Raw genomic sequence first — 23923 nt, 5'->3', positions numbered from 1 at the left:
GCTGCAATGGAAGCACTGCTATCTCGACGTTCACAACTTTGTTTCCGCTCTCGAGACAGAGCAAGATCAGCATGGCTGTACCAAGAACCGATTCGCGGGCGGTGGATCATGGGTCATAGGGCGTAGTACAGTAGGTAGACAGGGAGAATAGTTCCGGATGCTAAAATAGTGACAGCCTAGTCATTCAGCCAGCCAGCCTGGTAGGCAGGCAGACAGCGAGACAGACCACATTGATTTACTACTGTACTCTTAACCTCTGGCTTCATTCTACTACCATCTCTAGAATCTTTATCACTTGCTCCATCTCCGTAATGGGCCTGGCATTCGTCCGAATCCAATGATCCTTAAACTATTCCGTGCCAACCCTTCCAGCTTGTCCCTCCCGACGCCCTTGTCCTTTGACGCCCTCGGCATGCCGAACTGACGAAAGATCAAGTCCAGAATATCGCCCAGGTCGAGGTCGACTTTATCCCCGATTACTGGGCCCTGTGCTGTGGCCCCCACCCTCCCCTTTCGGTACTTCGCCTCCACCAACGTCCTCACGACGGGCGACCGAAGCAATAATTACATCGCTGGTATACCTTTGGCGCTCAGTGTTCGCACCCCCGAGCTCATTCCACTTCCACACGGCCGGCAACAAGATACAGCTGGTCTCGTCTCGCCGTGGCCCGCGCCCAACGGGGCCCAATTGGTGGCCTAATTATAGCGTGGCTGGCTCCCAAAGGCACGCCGCTGCCCACGGCGGACATGGCCTCGACGACGCCGCGCATGGATGGTCTCGTACCCGCGCGTCCAGGGTCGTCGGGGTGTTGGTGCGTGGTGATCAGCGCGGGGACCAGCCGCAATGATCCATTCTCGGCCTCCCCGTCCCCCTTGGCGTTGGGATGTAAGCTGCACAGCGTCCCGACGTAGTGGTCCACCGCCCTCACACCCGTGCTGAGCCAGATCCTCGCGAGGTGTTAGGGCCACAATGCCCGGGTCCAGGACGACGATGTTCGGGTTGCGCGTCGGGGTCTGGAAGAGGACTTTTGCGTGGGTGCCGTCGTCGCGCGTCAAGCCCGCGGTGCTCTGGTATTCGCACCGCCGGAGAGGCTCGCGGGGATGGCGACGTGGTAAATGTCGGAATCCTTGAACGGGGACCCAGTGTTTCCGCGGCCGAATGACGAGGAGTACGTCAACAGCCCCTCCAGGTCCCTCAGACGTGGTGATCCCATTCGCGAGCGCCCAGCAGATGACCTTCACGGCGTCTGTGAACGGCCCGGCGCCCAGCGTGACTATACAGTCCGGGTTCTTTGGCGGCGCGTCCGCCGCGATCTCGAGGACTTCGTTCCAGTGCGTGGGTGGCGTCATGCCGATGCGCTGGCCCACGACTTTGACCTTTATCGCCCACCGCGTCGCGGAGGCGGGTTCCTAGTGAATATGTGTTTGTGGCCAGAGAGCGTGACGCGACCGTGTACACGCGCGAGCAGCCTAGGGTGTGTCTGATGTGGTGGGCGCAGGCTTCGTCGAAGGGGAGACCCCATGTTACGCGTGGCACTTCCCGGTCGGGGAAGGGTCCGTTCGAGGTGGTTGGTACGGTAATTACATAGGTGAATGGCATGGTGCCAAGCGGTCCAACGGGTTGTGAGGTGGTGATTGCTAGGAGGGCACCTGGGGTAATGCTAGGAGTTAAGAACCTTGGAATCAAGATACCCGTCTGCTTGCCTGTCTGCGATATGTACGGAGCATTGGACATGTACACATGTAAAATATGTACAGAGGGGAGAAGCCGACACAGAGAGAGAGAGGCGGAAGGATGCGCTTGGTGTAGGCCGACTTTACGTCTCCGATACGGGATATACCGCTCCTGCTGTGTCCGTCTAGAGTATACCAAGGCGGTAAATGGATGAGTTTAAATGGCAGGCAGAGTGATCTCTTGATTAACGACCATGGAGTATTCACGAGTATTCTTGATGGCATAGAGCGGAGATGTGGAGAACAGGCACTTGGAGGATCGACGTACAGCAGTTAACCGCTTGGAATGGACGAGCTTTCTACTCGTACTCTGTGCCCATACTCTGAGTGGGTGGACGTGGCGCACGAAGCATCTCCATGAGGGTCAGGGACGAAGACCCCATGGACCTCGCAGTTCCTGAGAATGTCCTAGCTCCAGTAGCCAAGAGGTCAAAGCTGATGCGCGCCCTTACAGACCTGCCGACAGGTGCGTAGGTTGATGCACGCAAAGCTTCAGGAGTTACGCATACGCACAAAGACAAGCGCAGGCATGAAACGGCATGTAGTCATGACTGTAGCGGAGAAGGCGAGGGAGAGGCGTACACGTGAGACCATGCAATCAATGGTGTCGCTGTGCTGTGTGCGGGACCAAGAGATGATATGGCGCCGGGTGAGCTGTGCGGACGAGAAGCAAAAGAGATGGAATAGGCATCCTGGCGTGTCTGGCGTGAGAAGACACGGCGGCACTTCAGTGGCACGGACCAAGTGCAAGAGAAATGGAACGGGCCCGCGCCCATCGATCTGCAAGACCGTTTCAAGCCAAACGACCTAGCTGCCCAAGGAGGATTTCAGCAAGCACGCTCGCACACACGCATGCAAACGGATCAACAAAGCGAGGCGTCAGCGTGTGGACAATCTGTGTATCAAAGTTCTCAAGAATGCTGGCTGTGTGGCTCTGTTAAGTCCGCATGAGTCTTAGCCGGCCATAGCTCGTCCCGGACCGAAGTTCTCGACGTTTTTTGATATCCACGAATCGCCATCAGGGGTGGCTTCTATCCGGTAACCCGTCCCAGCAAACACAAGACCCAGACCTCTAGGTTCTTTCAGTCGGTCAGTCGGCGAGGCGCAGATGCAAGCAAGCAACCCGTATTCGCCACCACCATTCTGTCAGTCAAGCCCAGGTGAGGCGGAGTGGGTAAAACCGGGGGCAGGAGAACGAGGTTGAGCAAAAGCCAAGCGCCCAGCTTAGTCGAACAGGCCGAAACCCATATCCTCGTCGGACTCTTCCTTCTCTGTGAAGCGCGAACAGGTTAGTATTAACAATCGAATATGTGTACCCCTCCTAAGGCAGGGACTTTCTGTCGTATGGCCGCAGACGTACCCTCTTCTTTCTTTTCCTCTTCCTTGGGAGCCTCCTCGGCGGCCGCCGCACCTCCGGTAGCAGCACCACCAGCAGCGGGAGCAGCGGCAGCGGCGCCACCACCCGAGCCGACGTTCAGAAGCAGGTCCTTGACATCCTTGCCCTCGAGAGCCTTGGCGAAGAGGGTGGCCCAGATGGGTTCGACGTCAGCGACACCGGCGGCCTTGATGAGGGTGTTCAGCTTGTCGGCCTAGATAGAAAGAGCGGAGGTCAGCAGACGCCCACATATGTTCGTCTCTCGTCTCTCCACTGCATTTGCGGACAAAAGTGCGATAGGACTGGATGGGGGTTGCCATACGGTGATTTCGATGCCATCATCGGCGAGGATGAGAGCGGCGTAAGCGCTGGCGAGCTCAGCAGTCGACATCTTGACTTGGTGTGAAGAGTAAGTCCCGTTTAACTGAGTCTCGAGGAGGTTGAAGTCGAAGTTGAAGCTGCGCGCACAATGGCTCGAAAGTCGCTGTTGGCCCGAATTTGGTTGTGCGGTTAGCGCGCCAAGCAGAAAGTTCGTCACGTGTGAAAGGCTCGCTCCCAGTCCGTTGTCCCCTCTTCAGCCTTGTGACTGAATGCTCCGAGATCGCGAGGCTGAGAAGCCGACCAATGGCGTCATGCGGCCGCGCTTCTACGCGAGCGCATAAACGTAGGTCATCCGTCGAGTTGACTCCAGCGATACAGACGATGAAGTGACGGCAATATCCAACATACAGTATAATTGGTGTCATCGGGCCATCTCTATCACCGATCAACTTGCCGGCCAGTTGAAAGAACCTACAGCAAACCAGATCCGTTCATATCCCGGACTGCCTCCGAAGCCCAACATACCAGCACGAACAAATCGACCATGTCCCCAGCAACCCTAGACATGCAAGCACTTCAATACCTCCGGTCCGAATTCTCCAAAGCACTAAAAGACTTTGCGGGCTCACCATCGTCGTTTCGGATCCTACATACCATTCCTCCAACATCGGCACCCAGCCATGGCAAACCCATCCCCACAAGGACGCTCTACGTGCTGGACTCGAGTTTCAACCCGCCTTCAAAAGCCCACTCCAGCCTCGTCAAGACGGCACTCAGATCTCAGCGCTCAAAGTCGGAAAGGAAAGGTCAGAGCCAAAGCGAGACGCCCCGAGTTTTATTCCTGCTCGCAACAGTCAACGCCGATAAGAAACCCAAGCCCGCCGACTTTGAAGACCGTATCGTCATGATGGCACTGGCTGCACAGGACCTGCGGTCTACTTTCTCGTCAAATGGGCCTTCTACTACCACTTCTGATTCTGCCTCCTCGAGCTCGTCAGACCCGCCGGTAGGGACGGTGGAAGCGCCGATCATCGACATCGGCATCACGAAGCAGCCGTATTTCGTGGACAAGGCCAGCGCGATCCGTGACAGTAATGTCTACGAAAATCCAGATCGAGAAGACGGCGTCACGGAGCAAATCCACTTGACCGGGTTCGACACCCTGCTCCGCATCTTCACCCCGAAGTACTACCCGAAGCATGACCCGCCGTTGTCGGCGCTGGAACCCTTTCTGGAGCACCATCGTGTGAGGGCAACGATACGGGTCGACCCGGACAGTCCGAGCGCGAACTTGAAGGATGCGCAGAAGACGGAGGGCGGATCGAGTAGTGGCGCTGTAAGTAGCCCCGACTTTAGCACGCCGGAAGGCCAGTCGAAGTACCTCCAGGGCATTCGGGAGGGGGCGCTGGAGCAGGAGGGCATGAAACGAGAATGGTCTGACAGAGTCGAATTGGTGGTGGACGAGGAAGGAGAGGCCCAGGGCGTGAGTAGTACGAAGGTAAGGGATGCGGTTAAGGAAGGGAACTGGGCTCAAGTGAGAGAGCTGGTTGGGGCGAGCGTCGGAGATTGGATTAAAGAGAGGGGGTTGTACTTGGAAGGGGAAGCCAGTGGGAAGCTGTGAGAAGAAAAAAACGAAAACGAGTCGGCTCGCCAGCCTCACAATGCAATATAAATCCGTTCCCTCGCTTCCACAAGAGAATTAAGTTTGACGAGCAGCAATACTTTCGTCCACGGTATGGGTTGCCCGAGGGTCCGCCGTAGAGCGAACGACTTGCGCAATGTCAACGGCAAGGATTGACTTCATGAATATAGTATATATATTTTGATCTCGTCTTCCGTGTCGGCACGACATAAACAGGAAGGATAGAAATGTCCACTGGTGTCACCTTCCGACGTTCGCGTCCTTACAGGCTGCGCGCCACTAAGTACTGTACATGGCATACGTGTTTGTTGCACCTCTTTCGACTCCCATGCGCTCGCTTCTCCCACCTCTTTGATTCCGTGTCCTTCTTTCATTAGATTTCATACCCACTGCAACCACTCCACATCCACCGCGATCCTCGCTCAAAGATCGCCACCACCCTGCTGCAACCCGGTAGCACCAGCACCCGGCTTCGTGCCGTCTTCGGCAGGCAACGGCACTGGATCCTTCCTCTGGCCGCCCTTCTCACCGGGACTCGCTTCAGTCTTTTGCAACTGCTCGCTGACCTGCGCGTTGCCCGTGGGTGCGCGGGAGCTGGTATCGCCTTCTTCGGCGGGCTTGCCGCCACCAACGGCGGTATCCGTGCTGTGAGCGGGCTGCGGGGCGCCGCTGCCTTTTGAGGCTTCGGCGTTTTTCTTCCCATCGGGAGTCAGGCCAAACAGGGCACTATGGCTGCCTGGGGCGGCGGTCCCGCTGAGTTTTTCGGTCGGATTGGGCTCGCCGACTAAGGCCGGGTCGGCTCCCTGGTCGGGGGACTGGACTCGGTCACCGCCATCGGTGGGCGGCTGGGCTTGTTGATCGTTGTTGCCGCTGTTGCCGGCCGAGGTGGGCTTAGATGGGACGGCTTCGGCGGGAGAGGGATTCTCGTCGCCGGTTCCATGGCTGGTCCCGTGGCCGCTCTCGTGGCTGCTAGGGGTAGTTGTGCTCGCGGCGGTCTGGTCGTCGTGCTGCTTGTGGTGCCCGGGGAGGTGGTGGTGGCTGCTACGAAGCGTCAGTTCCTTGTGCTTCTGATTTGTGATCTTTGTAAAGAGCGTTACCTGTGCTCCTCTGATGACTGTGGCCTCGGTCAGCTATGGCTATTGCTTCAAACCGACGAGCACCCCCGACTTACGTTTTGGTTGTTACCGCTCATAAGGTGGTTGACGGTGTTCTTGATAGTCTCCATGATGAGTGTCCGGCTGTTACTTGCTCCTTGACGAGATCAGTGAAACGGGTCTTGCTGCTGCTCTATACAGATGTTCAAAGTTTCACAAGCGAAGGGGCGTGGGAGAGACGCAGGGGACTATATGAATTCAGATGCGCCGCTCGACCAGACCTTAACACCCGTAGCGAGATGCGAGATGCGAGATGCCCATCATCTTGCAAGATCTGACGACATCAAGGTGCGTCATAGTCGAAAGCCAGAGGGCTGGCAAAGATACGGCTGATTGCGTCCTCTGGTGACCCGAGTTGAAGGGACGCGGACCAAGCTCAGCGAGCATCATAACTGCGGGGCACTTGGTGGGGGGTGATAAAGCTTCCGCTCACCACCAGTAAGCCACCTTGGAATTGCTGAAGGGCGAATCAGACAAGCGAGCCAGTCACTTCAGGGCTTGGGCCTCAGGGCTTGAATGGGCGGCATCAGGGCGGAGATGCCCAGGAACTGGGATTTCCCATATGCTGGACACCGTTGGAAAAAAGCTTTAAACAAGAAGCGGGACAGGAAACCTCACTGGCTACCGCCACATGGCCGTCAATACGAACACCCTTCCATGACTCGAAATCGCGAACAAGTACGGAGACCGAGTACAACACGCGGCAACTGTCGTCATTGTGCATGCTATGCCTGATCCTACTGCGCTCTCAGTGCTGCTCAACACACTTCAATCAGAATACGTTTCGTTCGACTTCTCCCGCATCTGACACAGACCGAAGAATCACATCTCGAAAGGTCGTAATTCCACCTGGGGTATGATAAAACAGTTTGTACAAGAATTGAAAGATTGCTCCTCCTTGGCTTTCAAAGTCCCCGTGTGCTCTGCAGCCAGAACCTGTCATCCACAACCCCGAGATCTGATATCTCATGGCTTCCATCCCGCAGGGGTGGTATACCTTGACATGGTGATGAATCCCGAGCTTGGCCTCTGCGTGGTTGTCGCAAGGGTGGTGATAACTGCGTTGACTGGGATATTCGTAGCCGTCGTGCTGTTCCAATCCGCCCACGCGTGCTCAGTCGCAGTCGTGACGCTACTAGTGCTGCTGGTGGTAGACGTTTCTAAATCTTCGACCGGAGTCAGCGCAGATGTACTGCTCGAGCTGGTCATGCTACTCGATGTGGTGGCGTCGACGGTATCCGTTGTCTTGCTAGTGATCTGTGCGTTTTCGACCGGGGTGGCGGCGGACTCGCTGCTCGTCCAATCCGCCCACGTGGACTCGGCCGGAGCGCTGGATGGGCTTGGAGATGCGGTGGACACATCAACTGCTGCAATTGCTGCGGTTGGCTTAAGCGGCTTGAGCTCGCTCGGGGCCGCTGTAACGGTGATCGTGCTCTGTACCACCTCCGTGACCGTGACATACGAAACAGAACACGCGGCGCCTTCGCTGCCCGATCCTGCGGGCAAAGAACCAGCACCCGTGTTCATGGGAATAAGCGTGATTGTCTCTGTCGTGGTGGAGTGCAGAGTGATGGTGGTGGTAGCTTCATTGTTCGCAGCAGCGACGTTGACGACATCGTTCGGTCCTTGAGGCTGAGTCGTTGGGGACGGGCGAGTAATGGTGGCGTAAATAGTTCTTGTCAGCATGAAAGTTTTCGTGAGGTGTAGAGTGGTCGTTACGACGGAGGCGGATGGTCCGGCCCCGAGCGTTAATGTCGCTACAGTAGCTTCGACGGTGGTGCTGACGGCGACTTCCTCTCCGGTCGAAACGGTGCTTGTTGCCTCAGTCGAGTCCGACCGGGTTTCCGGGGTGCTGGCCGTCGAGTCGACAACTGCTGCGACTGGTGGCTTTCCGTTGGAGGTTATGGTTGGTTCCGTTGCAGCATCAACCGGTGGCTTTCCGGTCGAGGTAGGAGTCGGCTCTGTTGTAGTATCAACCGGCGAGCTGCCGCCGCCTGAGCTGGTAACAGCCCAATCGCCCCAGGTCTCAGAGCTTTGCGCGCTAGATGAAGAGGTCGTCTCGGCCGCGATGAAATCGCTCGTGCTTGTCGTTGATGACAAGACATTGACAGTAACAGGCACGGTAGATGTGGTTGTCTTGGCGTCTTGAACGACCGACGCGCTACTGCTGCTTGATGATGCCCAGTCCGACCAGGTCTCGGCGCTTCCATTCATACTCGAAGCTGGAGCTGTGACAGCTTCAACCAAGGAGCTGGCCGTAGTCGTATTTGTGGAGCTATCCGCCTCGACAGGCGTCGAAGATGAATTGGTGTTTGCGACATTGACAGGAGCCTCGCTACTCTTCGTCTCGGTGGTGGTTGTCGACGAGCTGGTGGCTGCGCCGTTGACGGGGGTCTCGCCACTGCTCCCTGAAGATGTCCAGTCCGACCAGGTCATTGAATCAGATGTGGCAGCGGTAGCTTCGGAGCTGCTCGATGTGGTCGCAGCAGCAATGACAGGGCTGACAGGGCTGGGAGCTCCAGAGCTGCTTGCTATTGCCACATTACTAACAACTGGACTGAATGTGGTTGCAATCGAGCTGGCCGATGCGCCATCCACAGTCAGGCTCGTTGCGGCCGTTTCAGGCCAGTCTGTCCATGCAGTGTCATTGTTAGACTGACGTCTGGGGAGCCGTCTATCAGCCACCCGTCCATCATGGCGTACCAGCGCCGACGCCGATGCCAACGACAGAGAAGCCACCAAAACGGCGACAGTATGAAAATGCATGTTCGCCGGGGGTCTGGTTGGGCTGGTCCCTGACTTCGATACGTATGGGGCTTCGGGAGACCTGTCAAAGTGTCTGTTCCGTCTATCTCTTCCGTGGCGGAGTCAACCGGGCGAGTAAATGAGTGTATGTAGCGAAAGGAACGACGGCGGAGAACTGAAAAAGAACGACTGACGTCTCTAGGACGTTGAGAAGAAGGTTTCAAAAGAACGACGACGACTTGTTGCGCACCCGATATCAAAGAAAGACGACGAGAACAGAGCACGCGAGGAGAGAAGAGACGGCCATGAGCGGAGGTACCGTACCATGTTGGTGGGTAGCACGCGACCAGCGCCGGGAAATTGTAGGAGCACGGAAAGGCGGGCATAGAACCATCGTAGCCCACACCATATCCCACAGCGCAGACGAAGGAGGTGCAGATCCTGTATGAGAGGAAAGCAACGGAGAATGACAAGTGGGATGGTTGGTGAGAACGACGATGAGAGTGTCGCACGATTGACACGGAATTGTGAACAAATCCAGGAGGTTGGGTGGAGTTGCGAGGGAAGATGCGCTGATTGGCAGATGAACGCGCTTAAGAAACTGGCCCAGTCTGGATCAGGTTAGACGCATCTTATCTCAAACTCCTGACTGAGGTTGAAGCTTCTCATTACTGCGAACTGTCATCGCTGCCAGGGTTTCAAACACAGCGGAGACCGGCCATGGTCCTTGACGTCCCTTCCGTGTACACAGTACGGAGTATATCTCTCATCTAACACTCCGGTCTATTTCTCCGTTGACCCTCGCCGATTCATGCCATCGCCATGTGGGTGACTCGCTTGTCCTTTTAAAAATCTCCGACCGAGTACTCCGTAGATTGTGGCGATGAGCCCAGGCCAAGTTGGCCCTGGATCTGGTCTGCTGATCGCACGCTGCCGTCATATTCTCACTGCACCCAATCGGCACTCTGCCTGCGTCAAGGACGTGCATGCAGAACATCTCGGGAAGGCTGCAGTAGTCCCAAGCCAGGATACACGAACCGAGATAACAAAACACGCACCAGCATCAAGGTCAGTCGTGCGTCAACGTGGCCCGCAGGTCTTGCCCGCTCATGCAACGTTGCTCTGATGTCGCAAAACCAACTTCAAGTCTGCTCACCTCCTCGCCGTCTCTACTGAGTACATGTCCGTCATTTTGCTCTTGGTTGCCAGCCTTGAGGAAATTGAGAGCAGAGACCCAGAAAATCACGCTCAGGCTGGAATGTTGGAGACCGTCTTCCAGCCCCTGTTCTTGGTTCGAAAGGGTTGTCCTCGTTGCAAAGCCGAGTGTATGACGAGCATCTCACCGTTGGCGTTGCTTTCGGTCACGCTGTTGCTTGGACTGACCCTTCTGAGTCCGTTCCATCGCCTTCCTCATTGCGGAGAGCCAATCCCATAGGTGGCACAGCATCTAGTGACTGGTACATGCACCCACGGCACGAGCCAGGCCACCATGTGTCATGGCGATGTGTTTGCTGATGTGTCGACATGCGATAAAGTAAAAAGTGTTATCCGCCGGCCGAAATTTCAAAGGCCGCTAAATGGAGCTAAAATATCGAGATCATCAGTTTTCGAGTGCACGAGCTCGGTTCTTTGCCGATACGGATCTACAGCCGGGAAGCATTCAACGTGGAAACCAACCTCCGTATCTGAGAACAGGATGGAGGGTAGCCTTGTCTCATGCTCGCAGGCAGTAGAGGGGAAGCCTTGGAAACACAACAACTCAAGGAAGGAGAGGAAAAACCTAGCGCGTTACCCGTTGATACTAGGAGTGTGGTCATTCGCCGGTTGGTTCTGTCCGACCTATCATTCGATTCTCGAATACGGTGTCCTTCGTCTCTTCCCAGTCTGCATGGTACCCATTTATGTTGCACCGTGGTCGTTGTCCTCGGAGCTTTCGACTGTCAATTTTCGTCGACACCAGACTTGTCGTAAAGCTTGGCCACTGGATGTAAGCTGTCCTTCGTCCTCTTCGGGTGCGAGGTTTTGGTCGATGAAATGGATGTATCCGAAATCAGTCCATATTCCGTGGATCCCGGGGTGGAACAGCCAGAGCCGGAGTGTCGCGCGAGACGAAAGCCGAAGGGCGCCATCCACCTTTACTCGTGTTGACGCCGTCGCAGCCCGGGCAATTGAACCGCTTTACCCTGCTTCCTTGAAGTGAATGATCTGCAAGCCTGGAAAGGGAAAGCTGGCGTGGTGCCCAAGACGAGTTGAAACAAGCCTGTGATTCGCTCAATGACGGCCCATGGCGCCAGGCAATAGTTTCGGGCTAGAAACACTTTCTGCACCACCAGTGGGAGGGAAGGTTTAGTGAGGCGGACAAAAGTAGTCGCAACGAGGGACGGTAGAAGGATTGCTTTGTTGGGAGGGTGCCAAAACCCATGGTAGTAACTTGCCAGCCAATATGAGGATAAGCTCGAAGGGTCGAAATGGCCATGATGAGCTTGTGATAGCCGGCACGGTAAGACGCCGCCAAAGCATTATTTCGTGCTACTGTGTAGTAGGAGGCAGCGAGGGCTCCGGCTTGATGGATGTATTGCCGCTTCGTCCCAGTGATTGTAAATGCCCTTGTTAGATGTCCGGTGTATCCCAGCAAACGAGACGCGGTGCCTGGAAACTTCCGGCACCATTGCTAAAGGTGCTCCCTCCACCCATTGGACGAGATCAGCACTACTCTCACAGAGTCGAAGGCATGCCAGTCCATCATATGATGCGGTGCTGCAGGCGACTATGTTAGACGGATATAGCAATAGCCCTGTTTATTGCTGTCGATCTTAGGCCACGCAGGCGGAACCGACTTTTCAAGTTAGGGGAACACCCGGTTCGCCGTCCAGTGGCAGTCGTGACTCGTAGTCGTACTGGGTACCCGTACAATTACCGCCCAATGAACAAAGTAGCCGGGACCAGGTGCAAGGTTCTAGTGAATACCGAGTACCTCTTACAGTTGCCCATGTCTGACTTCAGCAGGAGGAAGGACGATCCAAACTCCACAAGAGGAAAGGTCATAGAAGGCGGAGAGAAGGAATCGCCCATGACCGAGTAAATCTGCCTGCCAATGAGTCGGTCATCCGGGTTTGCTGATAAGACTCAGTGGAGCAATCCGGGGATCACGGGGTTCTTATCATTTGGTGTGCAGAGGAGGAAACATTGATCGACAACGCTGTCATCCCAATGTGTTGTTATCGTCCGACTTAGGAGTCACTTCACCAGCGATCTGATTGACATTTCCAGGAGACTAGAATGCCATGGCTTTTCGAATCCTCCTCATAAGTAAAGTCCAAAGAACTCAAAGTGTGAAGTCGAAACGTGAGTGTGTGACTAGTCGCAAGGGAACGCGTAGCGACCATTCTGGGTTTCGCTGTGTTGGACGCTAGCTGCGAAATGCTAGGTGAATGCCATAATTAACGTCATCCTGATTTGATGTGAGCTTGTGAAACTGTACTGATGCTCTCAGCGGATGCTGGCGACGAGTAACCCTCAAGCGCAGGTGATGGTGGTGCTCATCAGAGACGAGTTCTGAGGGTGGAGACGGCCGCTACAAGCAAATCCACACACCAATAGACCGGAGGACTTTGTCATGGGAGACCAAGAAGCATGTGAAATTTCATGGATGTGAGATGCTTGAATTTTGAACAGGTGATGGCCAACCGCCAAGGAGTTCGAAGTGTTACTCGACCTCGCGGATGAATGTCTAGGCCCAATATTGACGGGCGATCTGGGGATTCCGGATGTAAACGAGTCGTGTCAGTGAGCGGATAGAGGTGGTACAGAGATGAGGACGAGCCGAGCGCCGAAACTGTCAAGTATCGCTTGACCACGTCGAAGAAGTACGAGGTACATCACTCGAAAGCGCTCTCTCTGAGGAGTGGTCCGTCTCTCACGTATCATTCACCACCGCTGAAGTGGGATTATCGCTATCATGACCTAAGCATCACGTCCACTGCCTATTGTATACATCAGGAATGTGGCTTCGTTCCACATCGGAGCCCTCCGCCCTTTCCACCCAGACCATTGGATGTTGCCACATACCACTCTCTACCTCTTGACGAGAAGTTTGCCGTTGTTGAATAAAGATCTTGGCCGCTCCGACCAGAGAAGACACAAACAATAAAGACTGACCAAGAAGTGATCAAGCCAGTCGAAAATGCATCGTCGCCATTTCATAACTCTCGCACCAACGCCATCATGCAATTCGTATCTCATAAGCGCATGGCCAACTCCATTACCGCGTGTCCAATTATTCCCATCCGAAATGCTGCCCGCTTTTGCGCACCTGTAACCTATTCCCATGATAATCCCATTGCAGCAAATCCACATTGTCACTTAATCAGGCGCAAGCACATGAAGGCGCAAGATGCCGCAGTCGGAGAAGTCGATGGGGACTTCTCCCTTGCGTGTCATTCGTGTTCATTGCTGCCATTCTTCTTTTTCCCACCACTAAAGATCTTCATCGCTTTCTTCCAACCGCCGCTTTCACTACGCTGGGTTTTGATCGCGGACATTCCGCTTGCACTCCCATGACTGGCAGTGCCACCGAGCTCGCTCGTGGGCGGGGTAGTAGGCGGGGTCATGATGGGCTCGTGATCCAGCAGCTCGCCAGCAGGAGGGCTTTCGGGCCCTCCGCTAGAGTCAGTCAAGGCACTCTCCGAGATTGCTGACGAATGTGAAATGTGCGTCGATAAGCGTGCTCCGCTCTGTCGACCTAACGCTGACGACAAGGAGGAGGACTGTGTTGGGCGGTGGTGTTGTGGAGGTGACCGAGATGTCTCGAGTGGCCCTGCTGACGTGTTTGGAGGTGATCGCCGTCTGCGAGAAGGCATTCGGCGATGCAAGGATCGTTCATCAAAAGTCAGTCGTGTTGGCTCAAGATCAGTCGGGTCGTCATAGTCGGACATGACGTTATATGTCTGTGCATATGAAACCTGTTTAAGGCTGTTGCAGAAGGGTATGAAGATGGAATCCGACATCAGGTCGTACATTCGCTTTACCGCTGCGTCCAGGTGTTCAGGTTGGGGCGGCGCGAAATCGTATGAACGCTCCATCAAATCGTCCCGCTCCTCCGAAGGTAAGTTGATCTCTCGCGGGGCACCAGGCTTGACATATATCTCCAGTATGCGTTGCCAATCTTGGATCAGCTCCCATCCTTGCTGCGTCTCGATCGTGAGAGGCATGCCGGCCATGCCGGCTGCTGCTTCATCGTATTTATCGGCGTACCTTTTAGATTCTGTGGTGAACTCCAGAGTTTCTAGACAGTGTTGTTGTGATAGAAAAGCTGTGTACGCGGCTAGGGTGTAAGGCGACGGTGCTTTGTTGTTGAGCACGTCCTCAAGTGTCGGTCTTGCTCCGGGTGACAGAACGCCGTCTTTTCGAGTAGCCATACTAATTGGCCGCGCTCTGGTGAACTCTCCTTCAGACATGATGAAATGTTCCGGAACGTCCTGCAATTGGCTGACCGTCGCTTCAAGGCGAGGGGAAGGTTCAGGTGTGTATGGCCAAGCTATACAAGTTGATTTCTTCTTCACCATGGCGCTCGTCTTTGTCCTCGCTGACCGTTGCTTGACCGGGGACAATAAGCCAGGGATATTGTATGGGAGGTCCTCTAAGCCACCACGGTTCCTGTTGTTCAGCACCGTTGTTCCCTGACCTGAAACCCGCGAATCCCACAAATGCAGCCACCGACTTGTAACCTTGACGTACGTTATCTGTCCCGGTAATCGACCGCTGGCACGTGCTGATGCGGCACAAGGATGCTGCAAGGCAGATATGCACCCCGTTGTGGATATCCGAGACGCTTCCCGCCAGCGAGCTTCTTCTTGTGTCACGGAAGGATGCTGTGCAACCAAACGAGGACCGTGGGAAATTTTCAGACTAGCGGTCCTGACTGTTGAACCTGAGGGGTAATTCCCATGGAAGGAAAAGAACCGCTTTGGTCGAAGGAGATTATGTCAGTGGGTATAAGGCCAATGGTACACGTCGTGTGCTCGTTCGGGTTTTGTTCGAGAAGCCCGTCAAAAAGTGTGTCTGCGTTTCTGATTGAAGTGAAGCCCGTCGAGATGCAAATAGGCGGCGGACAGACAGTCGTTGGCTTAATTAGTCGTATGCGAGGCTCTCGTGTGGCAATGGGCAGGTCTTGAGTGAGCGACGGGAAGTGCGTTCACAGCGCAGCCGCAATCCGAATCCACCACAACCATCTGATTCCGGGCGTATGGTGAAATGTTGCAAAGTCGCCGAGGAAGTAGGAGGATATTTTGGCAGTGCGACGAATGTTGCCTTTGGGCTTAGTGAGATCAAGGCCTCAACACAGTCATGGTGACGGGGCGGTGGGATGAGGACTGTGGTAAAAGGTGGTAGTGAGGTGGATGTGAAATGTGGACTGCCAGGATGCTGGGTGAACAAGGGAACCGGGAAGTGGAGAGGGCGAAGAGGACGTCGTAGAAGGTTTAGGTAAGAGTCATTGCAGAGTCCGCTGCCACTGCGGAAGCCTGAGATTTTCCGTTCAGCAGCGTGACAGCGACCGCAGGCAGAGGCGACGACGGTCAGTGGAAGAAGGGGCCGGGGAGCAAAGGCTATGGGTCTTTGGTCCCAATCGATGTCGTATGAGTCGTTAACCTTTACTAGCGGTCCTTCGGGTAGTAAGGCTTGACAGGCAGCTGCTTTGCCCACGGCTGATGCTGGAAGGTTGACAGGGCCTGGACCAGATTCGAAAGAGGGACAAGGATGCACGGGGGCTGGGACTGAGGGACTTGGTATCGGGAACGACTCCTAGAGGAATTGTGCGTAAAGGATGAGAAATTGGGCAGCGTAAACGTACAGAAGCACGGCAACAGTGAGGCGCAGGCTGAGGAAGGATGGGATAGGCAACACACAACACAGCACAGCACAGCACAGGGCAGACAAGACACGAAAAGGCGTGGAGCGAGCATGGTCAGGGCCGCCCAGTGCTGCAACGCTGCCTCGTTAGCCCCTGCAAGCCTTACCGCTTTGCCCACTAGGCCTGGCCTAAAACATGGCTGCACCTGAAGAGGGACCTCCATCCGCGCTCGGATTGGTTCCTGGCATTGTGCATTACGATGGGAATGATGATCAAATTCATGCCAAAAAAGAGGGGTGTGCACACCACATAAGGCCAAGGAGGTCAAATGGAGGATGCCGTATCCTTACACGCAGCATGTTGAATGCATGTTGGAGGGCAATGGCACGATTGTAGATGCAGTCCCATCAGGCTGGCCAAATCTCGCTGATGGACGAGATGGGCTGTGGTTGGAAGTTGGTTCGCTGGGTGATCCGAATGACGGGGCGTTCATCTCCTTCGTGTGTTACGTGCACGGTTCGACCGCCGCTTGAGTGGTTTCTAGGCGGCTTCTAGCAAATCGTGCAAGCTTCGATTGCCCTTCTGTCGTCTTTCCACTGCTCGTTCTCGAAAGTTACGCAGTCTTCTACGCGTATTCTAGAAGTCCGCCACCGATGAGTGAGCCCTCTCAAGCTCTTTTCATTTCGTCACTGTATCGTTTGTTCGTGAGGCCGCACACTTTCCCTTTCTGGATTGCTAGGAACTGTCTAATGGTCTCCGTGTAAATGCGGCAGGATGGTCTTCATTACTTCTTGCCTTTGCGCAGCCATCTTCGGCACCAGTCCTATCATCTTCAAAGTATCTCAAGTCCGGGCTCGATAGCTCCCGCAGGCCGAGAGGTATTAAAGCTCATGACTTCCGCATTTCTCTCATCTGACCCGCTGTGCCGCGCGCTCTTGTCTTGACTTCTCGGTTGTGCTTACCCCAAAATTGCTTGCCATTGCCCCTCATTTTCCCTCCGCCCGTGAGAGTAAAACGGAAGCTCGGGGCGGTGAAGGTGACGGCTCTTGTGAGATAGTATTAAGGTCGTTCTCGAATGTTGCCATGGTGGATGATTCGATGTTGCGTGATTGCTCTTAGTAAGTGGCAACTTCAGCTATTTTCAGAAGCCGTGACATTATGTTTCCCATTTCAATACGGCTTACGAGCACCATGGCTCAGTTGGTCCGAAGGAGCTCGCATGCCGCAGCGACGAATGAGTTATCGCCCCCCTGTCTGCTATCTGCTCGGACTGCGTACTTTGAGCGTGACACTGCGGATTTACTCTATATCCTCGTTCCCTATCGCCTTCTCCTGCGCCGCTGAGGTTCCAACGGCCTGTGACCGCGAAGGACTTCGTGTGCTGTATCGCATCCTGACTCGCCAGCTCAACCAGGAGTCCACATACGACGAGCTTAGTGCACGTAACAACGGGGTAAGTATTTTCGAGGTTTTCCAGTTTAACTCCACAGCCGATCCCCAGTCTAGGGAGCAAGGCTCCTGGCCTCCGACGAGGTATTCAATCTTTGCTAGAATATGACTCGTTCCTCCAGCGGATTCCGGAAAATTTGACGTGGCGATTATGGAGCTCCCTTGCCAAAATTCCTCAAGTCTTCTCGAACATTACTCAGGATGGTAGTATCGACATTACCTCCTGTTCCACATAAGGAGCGACTTTCGGCGGCCATTCGAGCACGTGGGCATCCTTGCTGCCAACGAGGCCCATCGCTGGTGCAGCTCCAGGATAATAGGCGGCGGCAGCATTCTTCACGATAAAAAATTCTTTACGTTGCAGCAAATGATTCTCTGCCAGCGAATTGATCCATCGAGCGACCTCCGAAACCCTGTGGTTTCGAATTTCCCTTCGTCCTGTTACCTTACTCCGCTGCAGACGTTGCAATTCCGCCTAATTGATCCACCGCTTTTTTGCGACAGGTGTTATGGCAGTCAGTGGGAGTCACTGGAAACAAGTCAGCGATTGGATTGAATCGCCTGAAATTTCTCCTGGCGGACCCCTTTCCTCATTGGTCTTTCTTCTCAAATTGCGTATCATTCATCCGAACTCGATGGCTTCGGCCACCGACAAGATTTGTTAGACTGAGATCCCACCCGGCACCCTCAGCTTGATCTCGCAAATTCTGCCACTGCTGCCTGTTTTGTCGGAGACTCTGAGAGATGGACTCAAAATTCTGGCCTCCACCAACATGGCCTACGGACTGGCCCGCGGGATCGTTGTTGTCATGACTGGGGGTGACTCTGGGCTCTGAGTCACTGTCCCTCAAAGGTTTCTGGACAGCCTCGCTCTGATCGCGATATTGCAATGGTTTCGGAGAGTCGGAATATTTTGTTATCGGCACGGAAATCCGAAGATAGTGGCATATGGCTTTTGCCTGCGTCTCACCTGTTGCCGATTCCTTCAGCAGCACAGTTCCTCGCTTGGTGTGAGCATCGTGCCAGAGCAAATAGTCCTCATCTTGGAATATCTGCCGCAGTCGGTCAAAATGCCTACACTTCTGGCCACGATCGTCGTTGTCGCCAGGTAAGTCATGTAAGAAATCCGACACGCTAACACCCACTCGGAAAGTGTTTAAACGCATAGGCAAGATCTTAGCCACGCCCAAAATCGATTCCTCCTTACCTATGGCGTTTAGGTTCTTGACCCGACCCTTCAGAAGCGCACTAAACAGAATGCTGGCTCTCTCGCCGTTGAGCGAAGTCAGTCGTACGCTCTTTACTGCCATCCAGTTTGCCCACAGATGCAGCGCGAGCAGCGGGAGCAGACAGCACCAGGTGTTCCACGTGCCGTGGACTTTGCTGACGACAAACCCTCCTGCCCACATGCCAATCAAGCTGATAACAGTCTCCTGACTGCCATCTTTGGCATTCAGCTCGCCAATGTTACCCGACTTTGCAAAATGGGACGAAAGGATGGCCTTAGAGCTCCCACCCGAGACCCCACACACAGCTCGGCACGCGTTACTGACACAAAGCGTGCAAACCCGCCCTAACACTGGCAGACCTGGACTCAAGCAGTCCAGGATAAAAGCAAGGTCATTGACGATATCTGCAAAGAATCGATAAAATTTCACTTCGGCTTCGATACTTTGAGAGAAGTAGTGGGCGAACAAGATGGTGGCTACCCGGCCAATGGTTTCTTGCGCAATGTATAGCAGCATGGTGGTTACAAGTGAGGCATCCTCGGACCCAACACCCATCCCGACTAATACTGCTCTCGAAGCTAGCAGTCCCGCAATAGTGGAAGCGAAAGCCTGTAAGGTGTCGTAGACCTGGTAGGAAGTGTAATCCGCGGTGACGCTCAAGGGGTACCCAGCGGGTAAGAAAACGTCCATCAATCTCATCATCAATGACGTACTTGCTGAGCCCTGCAAAGGACGCATTTCGAAGGTCATGCTGACTGGGTCATACATGAACGTCACTGTTGGTTGACCTTCGGAGTCCAATTGCTGGATCTCCATGGCTGGGCTTGACTGTTTCGCCTGTCTAATAGTGAAAGCTTGGAACCCTTCGATTGCGGATCTATGGCTGGCGCAGGCGACTTGATGCTGAAGATAGTGGCTCGACCGGGTCTAACGCGGCAGTGACATGGGGGAATGCATGTGCGAAGAAGAGCCTTGTAACCATCCGACACTCGAGAAGGTCGGGGTTATTGTCCTCCAAGGATCGTCAAGCAAAAGTGAAACAGCCCATGTGACGCTCTGTGATCCACCGGATAGAATTGCATACTGTTGGGCATCGACAGATTGTAGCAGTTCCACAGATCAATTTGAAAGCAACCTCAGTGCCTCTTCACGAATCAATCTGAAAGTATATTAAGATTCTCACTCGCATCACCGGTCTGCTTCCCACGCTCTATTCTCTCTACTGTGCAATTCTCCCTCCAGCTGTCGATGGTGTGGCCTGTTTTGAGGGTGGTCGCCTTCTCTGCCGAGGGACTGTTACCAAGCACAGTCGCTTGGATTTGGCCGATGGTGGACAACCTCGACAGTGCGCTTCCCGTCGTTCTTTTCAATGGCTGCTGTCCGGTGAATAGTGTACACGCTTCTTTGGACTCAATGGTCATACCCAGTCTCATGCTCCCAGCGCTCTCTAAGGCAACGTTTGAAGGAGTAGGTTCGAGACCGCCCACGCTCCTTCCTCGTCAACCCCATCATTCTTTCTTCAAGTCCCTGTGAGTCGATCGCATTTGCTATTGCCTGTTGTACCTCAAGTATTTGCTCTTCTCAGTATCAGCTCCTTTTCGGTGCATCTTGCAATACAAATGCCTTTCGAGCTGCTCGAGCCAGCAGAGCTTACCAAGTCTACATTTTATCGCTTTTCATATCGGCGGCCTGACCTGCTTTCCACTTCCTCTCAACATGCCTTTGCTAAATCGCATCTTGTCGCCGTTCCTGTGCTGCTTTCCCGTTCGGCCGCGCGAAGAGCATCCTACGTCTGACCTCCAAACCCTACCTTCTGCTCTGCACCTTCCTGCTTCTCAGATTCCTCATGCGGCTGGTCACTGTCGCCCAAACCAGGCAGATACAGAAGCACTACATGAGCTATTCAGAACGTCATCATCCATTCGTGGCTATCGAACTGCATCGATTCCATCTGGCTCCCATGTCCAAAGAGAACCTTCGTTCGATGCCGACTTCGCATTCGACTTGCAAGACCCCGCACGGAAACAGCCCAGCAGGTTGGAGCAGTTGGGAAACCATATCAAGCAGAAGCTGTCGGAGTCAGCCCTGAGTAAGAGCGGCTCGAGATCTCACATAGCGTCTGAAGACAACGCTCACGACTGGGTTGACCAAGACAATACACAACCGGGATTAAGTATCCCCGAGATTAGCTTGAGCCAGCGCTCTACTGGTCTTCTCGACCTCTTGCAGTCACGGACCGTAAGCGAAGGCGGCTATGACAGCGATGCAAAGAGTATACAGACCGCCATGCTGAAGTCGAGAGAAGGGACTATGAAATTGAGCCCTACAAGAGCACAGACATTATTATCTCCAACTGCTGCTCTGCGCCATATCGCCAACGATGGAGCTTCTGCATCACTGGAAGTCAGACAATCAGACGATGATGACCTACGACCTCAACCGGATCTCAGAGTCTTCTCATCAAGTCCGTCAAAGACGTCGTGCACGAAGGACTTCTTGGATGTGAACCAGGAGTCGAAATCAACTGATTTGGAGCAACTGGACATCAGCGCATCACAGGGAGCCATCGAACTCCTCCATCGCTCCGTGTTCGAGACAATACATATGTCCCCTGTCGTGGGGACGAAAGAGCTAGATCCGTTTACTACGGCTGCTTCGCCGAACGACCTTCCACATGCTGCTCAGCATGGTACACATTTCACTGAAATGCTCAAGCCCCAAGGCGATAAATTTCCAGCACCTAACCGAGAGTCTTTGATCACCAACGGGACAGACCCTCGTGCCAGCTTGATGTCCCGCCTCGATCCAAATTTGGTCGAATTCGTCTCCCGGTACGGCGAGAGCATCTCTGCTGAAATGGCAGGATCTCCATCCAAAGACCATGCGGCTGATGCCGTGGTTGATCCAATGTCAGAGGTATTGGACGCTTGCCCAACTGTCAGGCCTGCGATGCCGGCAAGCGAGAATAGTTCCAGACGGGACGTTACCTCTCTGACCGAATCAGAACGGAGCTCTATTCACCTCTACTGTATGCGAATCTCTCAACGCCTCGCCAGCCCTTCTGTTATCGCCGTTCAATCCAGACCAAACACGAGCTACACGACAAGCCAAGTAATAAGGCAAGACTCCCCCGAGGGACGGCACCTGTTCGGGCGGACATCAGCATCGGAAAACATCGTGGGCCGCGTTACAGCTGAGCACAACAGACGGCCATCTGATCCTCAAACTAGACGGCTCTTTGAAGGTGACAGAACTTGTTCAAGGCCATCCTCCTCCTGGAGAAATGGCACTTCACCGGCGAGCTTAACTACAAACAGGAATCCAGGCCCACAACGGAGTACAGATGATGGTTCATCGTTCTATTGGAGTGACGGTGAAGTGGAAAATAATGGACTCCAAAGGACTCGCCCGGTCAAGAGAAACCCGAACAGCATTGCAATTGGAGGCAGATCAGAGTCCATCAGTTTGCCTATTGGGTCTAGCGTCGGTAGTCTCGCCGTGGCAGAAGAGAGCGCCTGGTTTAGCAGGAGGTCGTCACACCAAAAACGCAGTCCTGAACCAGATAGCCCGCTGCAAGCGTCTACAAAGAGAAACAGAAGTGTTAGTCTGCCCGACGGGCCTACTCATCAGCCTCGTCCCGGGCTTGGTCGTGCTAGTCGTCGGGTGCAGCACCCGACTAAGGCAAATGAAACAATGAGTGTGATTGATGCTGATCAGCTACAAGGTGCGAGGAAGGACAAAGCGACAAGGAGTAACGCGCAAACAGGCAACGAGGCGGGGAACGAGAGATTTACAGACATGAGTGCACAGGCTATTCGCGATGCACACGATGAAAACATGAGCGAGATCGGGCCACTTGACCAAAGTCATGGCGGAGAGTCCCGACCTGAACTGACCTCATTCTGGTCTGATACTGGGCCATCCATGCTTGAAACGGGACTCTTGGGACCACGAGAACGGTCTAAATCCGAGAACCAGGAGCCATTGGAACCTTCCCTGGATGGGAGACCGAATCTGCCGGAGTCTGCCACTAACATGTGGCAAAGAACCTTCAAACGAGCACTGGAAGAGTCTGAGAATGATTCTTTGGGTGGTTTCCTCACAGCGCCCAGGTTCGATCGAGACGGTCGACGCAGAAGTACGAGGTCGAGCATCAGTACGGTACAGCTGCCACATGAGCACCGCGTCTCGGAAGCGGATGTTGATCTGCTGGAAACTAGAGTCAAGAATAACTCGTCGCACCCTGTGGAGAAGAGTCTTCTCGAGATGTGTATGAGAAAGCCCGATCCTTTGCCATCGGTCAATCCCCGACGAAGCATTGTCATCATGGACGCTCGCAAAAGGGGATTCAACACTGTTGGGCCATCAAAGACCTCGCGAAAGAAAAGTTTATTGGGCCTTGGAAGGCGCTGCAGTGTAATCGGAAGCTGTAGTGAGGCGGAGCGGACTTCGGGAGTCAGCACTCCACTGAAGGATCTCCTGGGCCTTTGGGGTCGCTTTCCGAGCCATGCAAGAGATGACAGATGTGGCTCGGCAGGCGCGAAAGATGGTGTTGCGGTCCGAGACTTTGCTCTTGCATGTCAAGATGAGAACAGTCCGTCCTGCTCAGCTGGCCACTCGAAGCTGAATCCTATGTTTGATGTGCAGATGCCTGAATCTTGGAAGATGCTGTCCTTCAGTACAGGCCGCTTCACCAAAAGGAAGACGAGGAGTGCTGGTTCACTGCGTGGTGCGCCGGCAGTGTGGCCACAGAAGAGCAAGAAAGGGCTTGCCGCGCGGTGGAAGAGGTTGTACCGGACTAGCAGCATGGAATTCCAAGCGTACACACACAATTATGGGCACCGGAGCAGCATCGGTGTCGGTGAGAGTGTTGAGTATCCCGAGCTTGAAGTGGTCCCCGGAAGCTTCGGGTGGCGATCAGACTTGGACGGAACTATGGAAATCGATGATCAGCATCCACGAGATCCAGCAGGGTGTGTGCAGGATCGCTTGCGGCAGCCACTGGATACAGCACCTTGGACCCAGACATACCGTGACTGCGTCGGAAGCCTTTCTGCTCTGAAGAGCGACCCGCACTTGCGGCGAACGAGCCTGGATGATGGGCCTGGACCAGCTCACGATGGAAATCTGGCTGTCGGAACCAAGCAAAGTGAAGAGTTGAGGGACAGCACAGTGGACTTCGAATCGCAACTTGGAAAGGAGAAGGAGGCGGCAAAGGAGGGATTGATCCGCAAGGTTGAAAGCATGCAACCCCTGCAAGCCTAATGCGAGCAGTACGGGGAGCAAAGGATACGCTGTATTTTAGTCAACAGTCGCACAATGCCGATGGACTCAATGACAACAAGGATACTTTATGTTAGTGAGTTTGAGTACAAAGACAGCAGCACGTGGGATGTTAGCGGTGTTGGCATCAACGAGACATCA

General features: G+C 54.3%; 9 protein-coding genes across 9 annotated transcripts; 3 read left to right on the top strand and 6 right to left on the bottom strand.

Moving 5' to 3' along the window:
- Positions 1 to 611: 611 nt before the first annotated feature.
- On the bottom strand, positions 612 to 1350 carry A1O7_06603 (uncharacterized protein; the record flags this gene model as incomplete). Its single annotated transcript, XM_007760604.1, has 2 exons — positions 612 to 891; positions 932 to 1350. 2 exons carry the CDS (start codon positions 1348 to 1350, stop codon positions 612 to 614), a joined length of 699 nt encoding a protein of 232 aa, XP_007758794.1.
- A 1608-nt stretch (positions 1351 to 2958) lies between these two features.
- Positions 2959 to 3500, bottom strand: A1O7_06602 (large subunit ribosomal protein LP1; the record flags this gene model as incomplete). The annotated part of the gene is made up of 3 exons (XM_007760603.1): positions 2959 to 3005; positions 3095 to 3323; positions 3432 to 3500. The coding sequence occupies 3 exons, from the start codon at positions 3498 to 3500 to the stop codon at positions 2959 to 2961; spliced, it is 345 nt and encodes a 114-aa protein (XP_007758793.1).
- A 474-nt stretch (positions 3501 to 3974) lies between these two features.
- On the top strand, positions 3975 to 5051 carry A1O7_06601 (uncharacterized protein; the record flags this gene model as incomplete). Its single annotated transcript, XM_007760602.1, has 1 exon — positions 3975 to 5051. The coding sequence occupies one exon, from the start codon at positions 3975 to 3977 to the stop codon at positions 5049 to 5051; it is 1077 nt and encodes a 358-aa protein (XP_007758792.1).
- A 443-nt stretch (positions 5052 to 5494) lies between these two features.
- Positions 5495 to 6297, bottom strand: A1O7_06600 (uncharacterized protein; the record flags this gene model as incomplete). The annotated part of the gene is made up of 3 exons (XM_007760601.1): positions 5495 to 6113; positions 6170 to 6186; positions 6244 to 6297. 3 exons carry the CDS (start codon positions 6295 to 6297, stop codon positions 5495 to 5497), a joined length of 690 nt encoding a protein of 229 aa, XP_007758791.1.
- Positions 6298 to 7192: 895 nt separating this feature from the next.
- Positions 7193 to 8662, bottom strand: A1O7_06599 (uncharacterized protein; the record flags this gene model as incomplete). The annotated part of the gene is made up of 1 exon (XM_007760600.1): positions 7193 to 8662. One exon carries the CDS (start codon positions 8660 to 8662, stop codon positions 7193 to 7195), a length of 1470 nt encoding a protein of 489 aa, XP_007758790.1.
- Positions 8663 to 13407: 4745 nt separating this feature from the next.
- Positions 13408 to 14427, bottom strand: A1O7_06598 (uncharacterized protein; the record flags this gene model as incomplete). Its single annotated transcript, XM_007760599.1, has 1 exon — positions 13408 to 14427. The coding sequence occupies one exon, from the start codon at positions 14425 to 14427 to the stop codon at positions 13408 to 13410; it is 1020 nt and encodes a 339-aa protein (XP_007758789.1).
- A 3433-nt stretch (positions 14428 to 17860) lies between these two features.
- A1O7_06597 (uncharacterized protein) lies at positions 17861 to 19315 on the bottom strand (the record flags this gene model as incomplete). Its single annotated transcript, XM_007760598.1, has 1 exon — positions 17861 to 19315. The coding sequence occupies one exon, from the start codon at positions 19313 to 19315 to the stop codon at positions 17861 to 17863; it is 1455 nt and encodes a 484-aa protein (XP_007758788.1).
- A 900-nt stretch (positions 19316 to 20215) lies between these two features.
- Positions 20216 to 21614, top strand: A1O7_06596 (uncharacterized protein; the record flags this gene model as incomplete). Its single annotated transcript, XM_007760597.1, has 2 exons — positions 20216 to 21415; positions 21504 to 21614. 2 exons carry the CDS (start codon positions 20216 to 20218, stop codon positions 21612 to 21614), a joined length of 1311 nt encoding a protein of 436 aa, XP_007758787.1.
- Positions 21615 to 22192: 578 nt separating this feature from the next.
- On the top strand, positions 22193 to 23764 carry A1O7_06595 (uncharacterized protein; the record flags this gene model as incomplete). The annotated part of the gene is made up of 1 exon (XM_007760596.1): positions 22193 to 23764. One exon carries the CDS (start codon positions 22193 to 22195, stop codon positions 23762 to 23764), a length of 1572 nt encoding a protein of 523 aa, XP_007758786.1.
- Positions 23765 to 23923: the final 159 nt, after the last annotated feature.

This window comes from Cladophialophora yegresii (assembly GCF_000585515.1).
Source record: "Cladophialophora yegresii CBS 114405 chromosome Unknown aczIN-supercont1.4, whole genome shotgun sequence".
In the NCBI taxonomy this organism is placed as follows: domain Eukaryota; kingdom Fungi; phylum Ascomycota; class Eurotiomycetes; order Chaetothyriales; family Herpotrichiellaceae; genus Cladophialophora; species Cladophialophora yegresii.
The sequence above is the reverse complement of the archived record's forward strand: the minus strand, read 5'-3'. Positions and strand labels throughout refer to the sequence as shown.